At 41.4% G+C, this 16288-nt stretch overlaps 1 protein-coding gene across 1 annotated transcript in view; it reads left to right on the top strand.

The window, feature by feature from the left end:
- Nucleotides 1-16018, top strand: part of LOC112159937 (condensin-2 complex subunit D3) — a gene marked incomplete in the record, with an annotated part of 30109 nt that extends 14091 nt beyond the window's left edge. The window contains 8 exon segments of the mRNA XM_024294199.2: nucleotides 281-443; nucleotides 540-706; nucleotides 4348-4521; nucleotides 4599-4660; nucleotides 4735-4822; nucleotides 13818-13951; nucleotides 15703-15775; nucleotides 15851-16018. Coding sequence (XP_024149967.2) covers nucleotides 281-443; nucleotides 540-706; nucleotides 4348-4521; nucleotides 4599-4660; nucleotides 4735-4822; nucleotides 13818-13951; nucleotides 15703-15775; nucleotides 15851-16003 — 1014 coding nt within the window.
- Between the last annotated feature and the right edge of the window lie 270 nt (nucleotides 16019-16288).

Here is a 16288-nt window from a genome sequence, read left to right as displayed (position 1 = left end):
TCCTCCTCTCCTTCTTCCACCAACAGTAGTCCAATTTCCACCGGCACCCTGTCGGTGAACAGCACTGATGGCGGTCGTTGTTAACCCTAACAAGTCTTATCAAGTTTCGCCTTTGGTTTCCACTTTGTTGTGTACAAAATAATAATTAAAAAAATGCTCTGAAATAAATGTAGGATGTGCACATTTAATTTCTTCAGTTTCTGTTTAGATTATTATTTAAATTCTGAAGGAAACCACAAGGTCGGTGTATTTGATAACAGTTTTGTTCTTCTTTTTGCAGAGTATTTGGGGGATTCTCAGGGAGAATGGGGTGTCAATCAAGGCCTTAGTGGCTGTGCTATCTTTCTATGTCTTGGGGGCCAAAACCAAAGCAGCCAACACTCAGCACAGAGTGCGTGGATTGTATGCTGCCTCACTCTACTTGCTGCTACTGAAGATCCCAGGTAAGGGAGCCTTAGTGTTTGAACTCTTTTATTCAAATATAGCTCTTTAGTTAAAAGTGTTGGATGTTTTTTACCTTTTTTCTCCATTCTTTCCAGGAAGCATTGCCAACCAAGTGTTTCATGAAGTTTTGTTGGACACCTGCTCTGACCTGACCCCACATTGTTGGCCACAGGACTCTGCAAAAAAGCGCAAAAAGGATCGAATGAAAAGTTCTCAAGCTGAGGGTAAACGGGCCAAACCCCAGAGGAAAAAGCCACCACAGGTACAGAGTCCTTTCAGGACAGTAGAGACAACCACGTTAGAACTGAGTGCTGAAAAACCTTTTACTCTTGCCTGTTTGTGCATTCCATTCGCTTATTCATAACAGAACTACTTTGCCTATAAGAATGTGTGTATGCAACCTTTAACCTCGCAAGACCTGGCATCCACGTGTGTGGACATCATATTTGGGTTACACTCCCACAGTAGTTAATCCTGCTTAATTTGGGCTCTGTGACTACATGTGTAAAGGTTTGCTGAAATATTATCTCTGTTTTTAAGAAGTTAATACAAAAGTTTTGGCTTGGAAGCAAAAGATGAGATAAAAAGACATGGGCTTTTCCAACAAACCTCCAGCTCTGTTTTCATCACAAATAGTTGGCATGCAAATACTGCAAAAGCTTTCCCCTTATAGCTTTAGCATTTTTAGCAAATGTTTTCAGCGATTATTGTCAGTCTCTTCAGCATTTTCAGCCAACAGCTTCAGCTTCTTCAGCAACCACATTCAGCAAAAAGCTTTCACACTAGTATTATCACAGGACGCAGGTAATGCAATTTTGCTAGTTTACATCTGTGCTTTTCCTGCCTGGTCTGAAAGTTCCATTTGATATTACCAATAATGAATACAAAGAAATACCATTTTCATTAGTTTGATTTTTATTACCCAAAAAATGGAGATGAAAAAGATCGCCACAAATAACTAAAATTAACCATGTCATTAGTGGGTATTTCCACCATTTTCCACAATGACAGCTTGACAATGACGTGTCATGCTCCTCACTAGACTCATGATGATGTTCTGAGGTGTTCCACTCCTTGGGGGGAACCTGGTGCCCGCGGGAGGTGGGGGCAGAGGAGGAAGGGCTGGGGGGAGGTGAGTTTCCTGAGGGCCTGGTGGAGGAAACTGTCCATGAGCCTGCTGATTCTGACCCGGAGACTTCACAGTCTCCTTCCTGATGGCAGCAGGCTGAAGTGGCTCTGAGATGAGTGGGATGGGTCACCTGAAATCATGGTAGCCTTGCGGGTGAGACAGGAGTGGTAGATGTCTAAAAGGCCAGTGAGAAGGACACCAATGATCTTGTCAGCTGTTCTCCCAATGCGGTGCAGAGACTTCCTGCAGGACGCAGTGCAGGCTCCGTACCACACAGTGATCCAGCTGGTCAGGATGCTCTCGATGACTCCACTGTAGAAGGTCTCCATGATGGGGGAGGAGCTCCAGCCCTATTCAGTTTGCAGAGGAAGTACAGTTGTTGGGCGTTTTTGGCCAGTGATGCAGTGTTGTGGTTCCACGACAGGTATTTGGATGTGCACACCCAGAAACTTGGTGCAGCTCACCCTTTCCCCTTCAGCTCCATTTATGGTCAGTGGGGCGTGCTGGGTGTGAGCTCTCCTAAAGTCCACAACCATCTCCTTCATCTTCTCCATATACAGATGGAGATTGTTCTCCATGCACCACAAAGCCAGCCTGCACACTTCACTCCTGTTGGGGGTCTCATCATTGTTGTTGATGAGACCCATTGTGTCATTCATCATCTGGGGGGTTTCAGGTGTTGTCACATTGACCACAACATGAACAGAGTATAAAAGGATTTGTGATCATTTCAGTATTATGTATAATCGTTAATTTTTTTTAAATCCTTTCTGCTAGTTGGGAAACAGTTTTATCTAAGGAGCAAAAAGAAAGTATACTTGACCTTAAAATACCTTTTAATTCATTGTGTTGAGAAAAAATTGAAATCATGATTTTAAAACTGAATCGAATCGTGGGTTGACTGAATTGTTACATCCCTATAGTGATAGTTTTGAAGCATGAGGGGACTTCAACCTGGCTCTGGGAGAGGCTGAAGATGTCTGTGAGGACATCTGTAAGCACGTCAGCACAGTCTCTCAGGACACAACCAGGGATGTTGTCAGATCCTGGGGTTTTCTGTGCCTTTACTCCTCTCAGTTCACCCCCCCACCAATGTCAGATGATAGCGTTATGACATCTTGGGAAACGTAGCAATGGTGGAGTATTTAAAACTTCCCTAACAGAACTTTGAGCATTTAACTGAACTTTGAAGTGACTTTTGGACGACTGTTCCTACTCTCAACTGATGATGAGGTGTCCCTGCCTGCCTTCACCGTGGAGCGGTAGCAGCATGCTAATGGTCACCTCGCCTGTGTTGAGATGTTTAAGGAAAGGGAATCCCGTCTCAGACTTCTTATATCTGACTCTAAAAATTACATTGACAATAATTTAGAAGCACTATGATGTGAAGTAATTGAAACACAACTAACTGGTAATAAAAATAAAGACAGCAAAAATTAGATACGCCTTTCATGCTAGTTAGCATTAGCCCAAATGAAAAGTGACAACGGTATTCGCTGTAATTTTCTAAATACTGCAGTTGGTTCTGAGGTTTTTTTCTTGGCCGCACAAACGCGGAAGAAAAGTTAAGTTTATGATTACGATTACAGATGAGGTTAATACACCAAACGGTTCCTAATCGCGGTTGTATTGCGGGTGCGCTCTGTGATCTAGCTGCGTGACAGGTGATAGGACTTCATTAAATACTGCGACCAATAACAGCATTTAGCTTTGGATCCACTTAAAATATGTGAAACAATACAGGAATCTGCATCTTGGCACCACCTATTACATGAATTTCCATCAGCTTTTGAGCTGGTCGCTCATAAATACAGGCAAATAACATCAGCCTTAGCGAGTTCCCATCGAAGTTTGCCCAGTAGATCGACAAATACAATTTAAATCCCTTTTGCATTTTTATTTTGGAGTATTTTGCTAGAAAACGGACAATGAGCCTAACATCATTTATAGTGACTCTTGGTAGCTCCAAAAAGACATATTTTAAAGTCCAGATACTCTGCTATATCCATGAAAACAATGGTCCGCTGCCCCTACCGGAAATGACTGAGCGGTCATATACCGAATGCGGAATATCACACATACACACAAAGAGTTGGCTCTACCATCTGTCACAAACGGCTTCTCCCAAAATCTTTGTTGTGATTGCCTCCAACCTTCGGAGGAGAGCTCATAAGTAGAAGTTTACAGAAGTGGTTCTAGCTGATGAAGCGATTGGTACCAAGAGTGCAGAGCAAGATGTTGACTTTGTGTAATGTTTATTTTTGCATTTTAACCCATTGTTTATTTGTATTTTACATTTAAGGTAAAATGTGTGGTTTTGTCTGTTTAAGTAATTATTGTTCTGAAATTCAGGTACTTAATTTTTCTTAGTGCACAGGGCTGGGAATTAGGCAGAGAAATTGGTCTTCTGGCAAAAGAAATCTGTCAAACCACCTGTGCGAATCGGTTTCTCAAAAGGTGAACAACTTTAAAGTACATGTGGAGGAGATCATTAAAATTCCAGCTAAAAAAATGTTGGATCTCACATGAACATATTTTTATCACTTTAGTGAAGCAAATGAGGTACAGCAACCTGTGGTTTGTGTTGTTCAGGATCAAACTTCCTTGTTTGTCTGCGGTGGGACTTCTCAGATTTCACACAATGGGTTGTGATGGTTAAAAGAAGGAAAATATCCCTAGGTCATAGATTATATAGCTGATAAATTGTGTTTTGATCATTTTGGACAGGCTTTTGTGATGTTTCATTTATCAAAAAGTTTCCTTTTTGTTCTCAGATGGACATGGATGAAGCTGAGGAAGAGGAAGATGAGGAGGAGGATATTTACTTCTCAAATGAAGATCTGATGAAGATCAGAGAAGCAGCTGTTTTTCTGGTCCACAGCATTTTGAGGCTCCTGCAAACATTTCCACTCAAAGACCGTCCAGAAACTGCCAGCAACTTCACGCAGGTGATTCCGTTTCCATATACGCAGGTTGTTGAGACGCCGCAGGAGCGTGAGTAGATGAAGTCCTCTGTTCTTTGCAGATCTTCTGTCAGCTGCTTCACTTTGAACCTGTCCTTGGTGAAATTACCTTTGCTGCTCCACGGTGAGTTTTCTTTCACCTTTTTGGTATTTTTGAGAAATGATCCATGAAAGCAGCCTGATCTTATGCCTGTGCAGAGATGTTGCTGAAATGAGGAGCATTCCAGAGATGGCTTTCTATGGACTTGAGCTGCTCTGCTCAGCCAAACATGGAGACCAGAAAGAAGTAAGGTTCAGTCACCTTAGTTTTTGGTCTTATCTTGTGTTTAAATGGGTGTTTGAATATTAAAAGAAATCTTATTTAAACCTCATCATTTATACCTTTATTTAGAACAGAAGATTAGAATCAACAAAACATAACAAACAAATAAATATTTGTCACTTCAAACAATTTTACAATCCGTAAGTCTTTTGTTAACTTCGGCTCTAGTAGGCCCACCACCTGCAGGAGCTTGGAAGGGGTCGGTGCATGGGGTTTGAGGGGCAGTCAAAGGTGAGTGCTTCGACTGCCCAAATCCCGGTTATGGAATTGGGCTTTTTGGAGCTGGAACATCATCTCTTTGGGAAGGAAGGAGCCTGAGCTTGTGCAGGAGGTTTAGAGTTATCAGCTAGTAGTGCTGGGCGACATGACTATGCATATTGTGTGGGCGACAGAAAGTGTCTATCGTGCCATTTCTCTTCTATTGTTTATAACCTAATTTGATCAGTTACTATGCCAAATATATTGTAGTGGGTGTTGTAATGCATAGGTCTAGATCAGGGGGCACCAACCTTTTTAAACCAAGTGCTACTTCATTGATACTGAGTCATACGAAGGGCTACCATTTTGAAATAATAAATGTAGCTTAGTTATAGATAATCAATAATGAATAGTGATACTTCTCTATGTGAATACACTGATTTCTCACCATAATTATCAATAATGGCAACAAGGTAGGAAACAAATATCGATATTCAGAACTTTGTTAATCTCATTAATTGATACATTTTCAGATGATCACTAACATTTCATGGAAAAAATATCCCATTTTCACCTTTTTGTACCATGTTTATCGATGATGTAATGTTAAAGACAAATCAACTTACACATTTTTAAACAAATCTTGTCACATTTTGAACTAATGACCAAATCTGCAGCATTATTAAAAAAATTAATGATCTTTGAACTGGAGTAGGTCAGAGGTCACCTAAATTTATCTAAAGTTCATGTATCATGAACATATTTTTAAGACATTTTAATTTTTTTTTAAATATAACTGTGTATAAAAAATATTTTAAAATAAAACATTCATGTTTTGAAAATGTACATTAACATGCCCTATACTGATCTCTATTTCAGAGAAGAAAAATCTTCTCATGGTTACTGTCTTCAATCCAACGACTGGTACATTTTTAGTTATGAGTAGTGACTTTATGCCAGTAACATCCAGAGTCTATCAGACATATTAGATTTCTACTAGCATCTAACATTTATCTAATAAAAAATGTATTTCTCTTATCAAACTGTTTTTCCCTTTATTTCGAAGGTTTCAGTTCATAAAGTCAGGATTTAATGTTTGAAGCAACTCTAAAAGGGATGTTTGTGGTGGGCAGCAGTGGGGGAGAAGCAGACTCCATCCTGGTTGTGTTTGAGCCTCAGAGATGAAGAACAGAGACTCACCAGTCAAAGTGAAAGTTTTTCTGTCCACCAAAATAAAATTTTCCCCACGTTTGGCAGGTGTTAATTTAGAGCTCTTCCTGTATTGAACCAGGGCCGGATCTAGCCAGCCCCTATTGGGGGTGCAAACAGAATATCAGGGGGGCAAGTTTAGGGATACAAAATGGTTCCTGTGTAAAATCCTCCCAAGCCTATAAAAAGCCCCAATCTGATAAAAATCCCGTTTTTAGAGTTTTTAACATGTCTGTGTGTCATTTTTCTTCTGAAAGAGAACAAACGTAATAAGAAATTATTTTGTTTTTGCATTTCAGAGTATTTCTCCTTTTAAATCTCAGTCAAACACACTTTTTGAATGAATGATCTTCTTTCCATCAACAGCTCTGCTGCACATGCACTAAACCCTCATCTGTTCCTAGTGTCTAGTTCAGGTTCTGGAGAAGAGAAGATGGTATCTTCACATTGACTGCAGTCAAATGAGCCGCCGTTCACATTTCTGTGGTCAAATCAGCATCACTGGATTTTTGGTGTGAGTTTCATCCAATACTTACGGTAGCAGGACTGAGAACGCTGGAAAATCTCCACCAGACTCCACGGAGCTTCTTGATGTGACCACGGAAATGTGAACGGCGGCTCATTTGACCGCAGTTGGAAAGGATTGTAAATCAATGAAAGAGCATTTTGATGTTAGCTTTGATTATTTTATCAAGAACTCTGAGAAACCAATGATTGAATGTATTGATCACAGTCAATAAACATTGGAGAATTAGCTAAAAGAGTCTTTGGTGAACTGGAAGGAGAAAGAATCAGGATTTTGGAGGAAGTTCAGCTGACATGCAGATCAAAAGTTGGTTTGCTTATCGTCTCTTTTTTGGTCTTTTTTAGGACATCTTATTTATTTATTTATTTATTACTTTGAGTCATTTTTATTCATTTGCAAAAGTTTATATTTGGTTTATTTTTTGTCTTAAATTATATTTTTATGTATTTTCTTGTTGGTTTTTAATTACTTCTTTTAATATTCTGTTTAGTCATTTATTATTTTGGGTTTTTTTGTATTTTTATTTTTTATTATGTGTATTTTGTCACTTTATTTAAGATTAGTTTATAAATACTAAACTATTTTAACTATTAAAACAGCCAACACACTTTCTTTGTAGCAAATGATAAAAAAAATCTCTTTGTCGTCATCAATGTACCAAACCAACAAGTTGCTACTGCAGAAACTCTTGATTCCTGTTTCAAAATTGCTTTAAAAAATCCATGGATGAGAAAATCTTTAGTGATAACAGAATGTATTTTCATCAGCAGGGAATTGGTTCAAATCCAGCATTTGAAATCCTGTTGTGTAGTTTTGGAATTTTGTTGAATCTTTTCTTGTTATTTTCACTAAATTACTCAATACACTATAAATATTAATCAACAATATCACGATAATTCTTTAAATTTATAATGTATTTTCTTTGTAGATATGAGTTTGTGTTTTAGTAATAGGCTACAGTAATCACTGATGTAAAAATGAAGATTTCAAATAATATATGTTATTGTTGCCTTTAAAAATTAACAAGAATTTCAATTTTATTTATTTATCCAGGACAGTGGACATTAAATCAACCCAGCAGCTATTTTATATCTGTTGTCCACGGACAAATGTTTTAAAAAATATTATAAACAACATAATATTAAAGTTTATACTAAGGAGGTGAGGCAGATTAAAATTCAATGGAGTATGAAAGACAACCCCAACTTCCCACTGTCCACCTTCATCTCAGGGGCCTTTCTCCGCCTGCAGCCGCCTGCTCTCACCGAGGTGAGGCATCTCAAACACAGCTAATTCTTAGGTACTGTTAGCTTAGGTGCTACAAACAGCGCTAGCTTTAACAACCAGAAACCTGAACATTGTCAACTCGTTTCTCGCTTTTTCCTCCACATTACAACAAAGAGAGCAACAGATGAGGACAAGAAGGAGTTAAAATTTTGGGTAATCGAGTCATTTCAGCGACAAACAGCAGATAAAAACTTCTAAACAGTTCTGTCCAGCTCTGCTGCTGAGAACCGCGTGTCTCTGCCGCTGTGTGCGCGTGAGCGACAGAGTGAGAGAGGAGGACCCGAGTGAAGCGAGAGGCCACGCCCTCCTTTGGTTCTACCAATCAGCACTAGCAGCTACTTTGAATGGGATCCAGAGAGAGCAGAGCGCTCTGTTTTTCTTGTTTGCATGGCGTCACGTTTGGGGGGGCAGTCCTGAAATTTGGGGGGGGGGCATTGCCTCACCTTGCCCATGCCTAAATCCGGCCTTATATTGAACCGTGGGTTATAGAATGTCATGTTATGACTGACTTAGAGTTTCTACAAAGTAGATCCGCCCTCCTTCATCATCCATCTTCTTAATTTGAAGACCTGCAGCTGAACCGCCCCTCCCTCTCTTTTCACACCTGTCCGGCATATTCTTACCCCGGGGTCACAGTGGATGCGGAAGCGCCGCAAAGCGGCGCAGAGCAGAGCACACGCGGAGTCCGCTCCGCTCTCTAGGTCATGCCAGACGCAAATTTTTCGGCGACGGTTGACAGGCGCTTCTGCTAGAGCTATTGCCTTTTTTTTGGCATCATGGGTAATAAGTCAATAACCAAGACATCACCCCATGTTTTTGCTAAAAGGGGATGGTCTCTGCCCCTGTTGACACAGACCCCGCCCCCCAACTCCGCAGTCGGCCCACTTCATTGATCTGTTTGTGTTCACGTGTGCGTGTCTGTCTGTTTTTTTGTGTGTCTGTGTGCACGCATGCGCTCCCACGTGTTTCCGTCGGTAAATTAATAAACTAAAAATATTACCTGATGTTTCTTCCAAGAAGAACCGCTCCTCTGCCTCTCTCTCGTTCAAACACAGCCCCATGCCCCGCTCCAGTGTGCCCCCACTGCATTGGGGGGCTCCGTCTGCCCTGCTTTTTTTCCTCCCAGAACCCTGCAGCCCAGCACACCCGCTCCGGAGATCTGTGGTGTCCGGGGTGGGGGTTCTCGCGCACGCGTGTCCGTGTGTTTTGAGCGCTCGCGGAAAAAATAGGCCAGACGCCGAAACGTTGCGCTGCACTGCTCCGCGCCTGGTGTGACCGACGCCATAGGTTAACATGGGCACCGAATGGAAACGCACTCCGCTCCGCGGCGCTTTCGCGTCCGGTGTGACCCCGGCGTTAGGCGACGGTGGCACATGCACCTGCAGGGGGCGCCAATTCACTGATTTCAGGCCGTTCAAAACATTGTGATACAAGAGGTAATAGAAACTCATAGCGGCGCAGTTTTTTTTCCTCCAAGCGCTGAGATGCCGCCCCCTTCGAGTTGGCGCCCCGAGCAGCTGCCCGTACTGCCTGTGCCTAAAACCGCTACTGTGCAGAAGGATGGACACGTAAGAGCTTGGAAGTTGATTCCCCGGAGTAGAGGCAGATGGATACAGTGATGCTGGCAGCCAAGCAGCAGCACTTTCAGCAAAAGAGGGGTATGTCTGTGATTTGGTTGCATTTTGGATTTAAGACGCCTGATGAGCAGAAGACAGTAATATGTACACTACGCTAGGAGGCTATTGCCGCGCAGATGCTAACACAACAAACCTATCACTCAAGGAAAGTCCAAGAAAATTAACATGAGATTATAAAAAATAAGAGATAAACCAAGCTGTGGAACAGGGCTGTAACAGGTATCTGAGCACTCGGAAAAATTTGAGTATGAATATTTGCGACATCTAAATAGCTGATTTACAATCTTTATAAATATAGTAAAGTGTAATAAATGGTCATGTCGTAAAATATTGATTTATCTGAAATGCAGAATAATGTTGGATTTTCATTTATGAGCTTAATTAAAGCCGAATGAGCGGCTACTGTCACCGGAAGTAAACAAATCTTCAAAATAAAGTGTCAATGAAGCTTTCAGATTTCAAAGTAAAACTAGCGAGAGCTTTTTTTAACATGCTTTATTGTTTTATATCGCGATTTATATCCTTATTGTGATGTAAAATATCTATATAGTGATATATATACATTTTTCCATATCGCCAAGTACTATCGGCTAGATATAGTTGGGCTCACCTCCACGCACAGCCTGGGCTCTGAAACTCAGTCTCTCGAGGGTTTGGACTCTACCATTCTGGAGTTGCCCATGGTGAGAGGCGGCAGGCTGGAGTGGGCTTGGTCGTGAGCCCCCAGCTAAGCCGCCAAGTGTTGGAGTTCACACCGGTGGACGAGAGGGTCATGTCTCTTCACCTCTGGTGGGGGACAGGCCTCTGACTGTAGTTTCAGCTTACGGGCCGAACAGCAGTTCGGAGTACCTGGCCTTCTTGGTGTCTCTTGAAGGTTTACTGTAAAGTGCCCCAATGGGGAACTCCATTGTCCTCCTGCGGGACTTCAATGCCAATGTGAGCAATGTCGGTGGCACCTGGAGGAGTGTGATTGGTAGGAATGGCCTCCCTGACCTGAACCTGAGCGGTGTTTTGTTGTTGGACTTCTGTGCACGCCATAGTTTGTCCATAACGAATACCATGTTCGAACACAAAGGTGTCCATCAATACCCCTGACATCAGGAGACTCTAGGTAGGAGATCGATAATCGACTTTGTAGTCGTTTCTGGCGACCTTCGGCCGTTTGTTTTGGATACTCAGGTAAAGAGAGGGGCAGAGCTGTCCACTGATCACTACCTGGTGGTGAGTTGGATTCGCTGGCAGGGAAGGAGGCCGGAAAGACTCAGCAGACCTAAACGTACTGTGAGGGTTTGCTGGGAACGTCTGGCTGAACCCTCCGTCAGGGAAGTCTTTAACTCTCACATCCGGGAAAACTTCAAGCAGGTACCGAGTGAGGTTAGTGACATTGAGTCCGAGTGGACCTTGTTCTCCACCTCTATTGTCTCTGCTGCTTTCCGGAACTGTGGTAGCAAGGTCTCTGGTGCCTGTCGTGGCCGCAACCTCCGAACCCGATGGTGGACACTGGAAGTAAGGGATGCCATCAAGCTGAAGGAGTCTTTTCGGGCCTGGCTGGCTAGTGGGACTCCAGAGTGAGCTGCGGCCTGGGCTGTTTAGGAGGCAAAAACTCGGTCCTGGGAGGAGTTTGGAGAGGCCATGGAGAAGGACTATCGGTTGGCCTCAAAGAGATTCTGGCAAACCATCCGGCGCCTCAGGAGGGGAAAGCAGTTTTTTGCAGGCTTCGTTTTCAGTGCAGGTGGGAATCTGCTGACCTCAACTGGGGACATTGTCGGGCGGTAGAAGGTTGGATACTTTGAAGATCTCGTCAACCTGATGACACGCCTTCCGTTGAGGAAGCGGAGGCTGAGGACACTGGGGTAGAACTGTCCATCACCCAAGCTTAGGTCACTGAGGTAGTCAAAGAGCTCCTCGGTGGATGAGGCTCACTCAGAATACCTCAAGTCTCTGGATGTTGTGGGAGTGTCTTGGTTAACACTGCAGCATTGCGTGGCAGATGGGAACCGTACCACTGGACTGGCAGACTGGGGTGGTGGTTCCCCTTTTCAAGAAGGGGACCGGAGGGTGTGTTCCAACTACCGGGGAATCGCACTCCTCAGCCTTCCTGGGAAAGTCTTTGTCAGAGTACTGGAGAGGAGAGTCCATCAGATAGTCGGACGGGGTCTGGGGAGCCTTACTGAGGGCTGTCCAGTCTCTGTGTGACCAGAGCAGGAGCTTGGTTCGCATAGCCACCAGTAAGTCAGATCTGTTCCCGGTACATGTTGGACTCCGGCAGGGCTGCCCATTATCACCGGTTCGGTTCATATTTTTTATGGACAGAATTTCTAGGCCCAGCCAGGGCCCGGGGGGGATCTGGTTTGGGGACCACAGGATTTCAGCTCTGCTCTTTGCAGATGATATTGTTCTGTTGGCCTCATGAAGCCAGGACCTCCAGCATGTATTGGAGCGGTTTGCAGCAGAGTGTGAAGTGGCTGGGATGAGGGTCAGCACTGTTAAGTCTGAGGCCATGGTTCTGGATCAGAGAAAGGTGGTTTGTCCTCTCTGGGTGGGCGGAGTGCTCCTGCCTCAGGTGAAGGAGTTTAAATATTTTTGGGTCTTGTTTATGAGTGAGGGAAGATGGGAGCGTCAACAGACAGACTGTTGCCGCCTTGACCTGGTCCCGGATGAGTGAAAGAAGATGGGTGGATGGATGGTTAACTTTGGCATTAATTTCAGCAGTAAAACATAAACATCATTGTTACTTTGCATCATTTGACAACATATCTTGAAAATGTTCTCCAGAGTTTGTAGGTGACTGCTGTTCCAGTCGACTAATGACAGGAAGACAGTAAATGAAGACACAGCGACACCTAGATAAAAACAAAAAAACGCTCACAGCCCTTTCAGCTAAACTGACAACATTGTTTCCAACAGGCATGTTTTAGAAATTGACATTTTTTCCTCCTTCATGAAAATACCAAAGAACTCCCTCAACTTCAGGAACATTTTACTGACTGGTTCTGGTACGGCTTCTCCACTATGCTGGCAGACAGTCATGTGATGCTTTATTGTTGATCACAAGATTTTTGGAAGATATTTAGTATATTTTTATTAAAATTGTCAAATATTTATAAGACAAAATTATTTTTCAGAACTTATTTCAGTAAACTGAACTTCCCTCTTTTTTTCCATTATTGAAAAACAAGATAAATTTACTTTGAACATGAGAAGCTTCACCTCCCCTTTACTTTGAAGATGTATTTCTTTCCAGTGACAGTAGCCCATACGGTTAGTTTAGTTTATATACTTCAAATCCAACATTATAGAGAAATAATTGCATTGCTTAAGGTGTATTTCTACTTTACTATACTATATTTATAAAAAATAGTGAACCAGCAATCTCAGACATCACAAATATTGGTACTGATTTTTTAAGAACAGATCGCAAATATGAGAGTATTTGAATACTCGTTACAACCCTAGTTGTCTGACACTCTTGATTTTTAGAACAAGTCCAGATAGCGTTTCTAGAGCTATAATGGGAATCTTCTTATTTTTTTAAGCAGTACTGTACATGATTACCCATTACCACCCCCAGCTTCGAGAGGGCTATTACTGAAGCTTCTAATGCATGCTGTGTTTTAAATCAGAAACTTTCCTTTCATCTTTACATTTGTAAGTCAGAATAAGTCTGTTTTTAGCATGTTTTGTGTTTCTATGGTAACAATTGATGTTGAAAACTGTGAGGTCAAGTTTTCATCAGCAGATGTTTTCCAGAAACATCATCATAAATGGCCTAATGCACTGTTAGTGATGACAGATGAATAAAAAGTGCCTTGTTGGTGCAATGAATCATGAATAATACTGGATAGAAAAAAGGTTTCTGTGGAATGTATTCAACATCAGAGGGGGTGCGGATCCTTAATCTTATGTTTGCAATGAAGATTTTTTTTTGTGTTACTTACTACAAATACTAAACGTTTGTCATTTTGTATTTTATATTTTTACAATATTTGGTTTTTGAATGCATTTAAATAGTTTTGTGATATAATGTAAAAAAAAAAAAAAGTTGTGGCTTCTCTCAGAACATGGATTGATTTTAGTAACACAATGTTCTTTTTTTGTGCAGTCTTTGCGCAGGGTCTTCCATCAGCTGCTCTACGTCATACTGATGATGAATAAAGAAAGTCGAGGGAAGCCGGTCCTCCGTGTTCTCAGTCAGAGTGTTTTGGCCATCAGGGATTATGCCATTCAGTTTGTTTGGTGAGAGGTTTGAAGTTTTGCTAACAAAAATCAGATTTTTTTTTTGTCTGCACTTAAAACATGAATGAAATTAAAAGGGTTTGTGTGTGAGTGGTAGATAAGTAGGGTTAATTTTTTAATCAACCTCTCCTGGAATTGTTGGAATTTACTAATTCATGCTTGACGTGGAATCGTTTTATTTAACATTTATTATTTCTTAAATGTTATTGTGAAACAAATCTTTTTAAAGTGATTTCATCTGAGTGAGACTGTCCATTAGTTATACACACATGGTTTTACATCATAGCAACAGTTCTGTAAAGCTGAACCTGCATTTAAAACATTTTTCCATGACCACTAAAGGAAAAAAAAATACTTTCCTTAGGAAATGCATTTAATTGTGTACATTTTTTTTGAGCAGACCTCCACCACAATCAACTCAACAGCTTAAACTGTTGGACACTGTTTGTCTTTATAATTTTTTTTCATGTTATTTATTTTATATTTGCCTCCCTGCCAATATTCTACACTCAACAAAAATATAAACACAACACTTTTATTTTTGCTCCCATGTTTCATGAGATGGACTTAAAGATCTAAAATTCATTCCAGATGCACAATATTACCATTTCTCTCAAACATTGTTCACAAATCTGTCTAAATGTGTGATAGTGAGCACTTCTGCTTTGCTGAGACAATCCATCCCACCTCACAGGCGTGCCACATCAAGATGCTGATCTGACATCATGATTAGTGCACAGGTGTGCCTTAGACTGCCCACAATAAAAGGACTGTTTGACTGTTTGAGAGAAATGGTAATATTGTGTATCTGGAATGAATTTTAGATCTTTAAGTCCATCTCATGAAAAATGGGAGCAAAAATAAAAGTGTTGCTTTTATATTTTTCTTGAGCGTATTTTCCTCCACTCATGCATTCTTCTTTAAATCATTGACTGTTTAATAGAACTGGACTGATTGACCCTGCCCCCTCACTTTCCAAACAGGAAGTACCTGCTGGCTCCAAAAGAAACCAAAATCCCATTGACTTCTATAGAGAAATCAACAGCATTTCTATTTGTCAGAATAATCATTCTTATTCTGACACCTTTTTTAAAACTTTTCTGACAGTCCTCTTTTTTTTCCTCATATTTTTTCTATAGTTCAAGTTATAAAGTGACCAATCAGATTCCTAAATACTAGTAGGTGGCCTCAGGCTGAACATTTGAAGCGTTTGACATATTCCCCTGCTTTTCAGTGGTTGGGATGCGGACTTCTAACAAGCTCACTCCTGATTGGTGAGAGTGGTTGCCATAGAAGTGATAACTCTGAACGACTCTGATCAATCACTGCTTACTGACTTGTCTGGCTCCAACCTAGCGGTGTCCGTATCAGAAAAAAATTGTTACTGAATTGACTTAATTTGGTTGGAGCAGGAAGTAAACTGTTTTCTGTGGGTGACGTCACAGTCGTTTCAGTCCAGTTCTCATATACAGTCATTGTGCTAGCCTAATCCTCATCTATTTATTTCTCTTATTTCCACACACCTATCTATGCATCCATTCCTTCCTATCTGTTCTCCTGTTTTCATTGCTCTTTTATATTTTCTATTCCTCTTCGATATACACTCCGAGGTCACAGGGATGCTGGAGCCTTTCCCAGCTACTGACTTTTTGCAGCAACATAAAAGCCAGCAGCATGTGTGTGTGCTTGTTTCATATTATTTCTATGTGAAGTCTTTCATGTCCGTTTTGAACTGTTGAATGTGATTCCAGTCATTTGGTGGAAGAGCAGAGGGAGCAGGCAAAACCTTTCCTTGACATTCTGCTGCAGCACATCTGCTTCCAGGTCAGTTATGAAGACATTTGATCAGGGGGGGTGTTAGCGGCTGTTACCACAGGGATTTGATGTGTTGGTGTGCAGATTGTGGAAAAATCAGAGTACCGAAGCCACGGAGCCCAGGCTGTGGGAATGCTGACGTCTCAGATGGAAAACGCAGATTACAGCCGCTTCATTAGATGGCTGTTTAATTTCTCCAGACAACCAAAGGTCAGTGTAAAAAGTTGGTTGATATGACAAATGTGCTTTATGCAGGAAGACTTTGGTCTCTAGCACTTCTATATTTACAGCACAGAATATAGTCTTGTATACAAATTACTGTGCTTAATTATTTCAAATTAAGTGAGTAAAAGTATATGATAGTGTCAAGTTGAGCTACTGCCTGAACAGATTACTGCAAATAGAAACTGCTACTTCACATTGACAGTTGGAACATAAGAATCATGTTTTTGCAAACAGCCTTGTTTTTACTAGCTAGGAAACATGATTTTTGACTGGCCTTAATCTGTGGTCATTTTTCTT

This window comes from Oryzias melastigma, linkage group LG2 (genome assembly GCF_002922805.2).
Source record: "Oryzias melastigma strain HK-1 linkage group LG2, ASM292280v2, whole genome shotgun sequence".
Classification (NCBI taxonomy): domain Eukaryota; kingdom Metazoa; phylum Chordata; class Actinopteri; order Beloniformes; family Adrianichthyidae; genus Oryzias; species Oryzias melastigma.
This window is presented reverse-complemented; position numbering and strand designations above follow the sequence as displayed.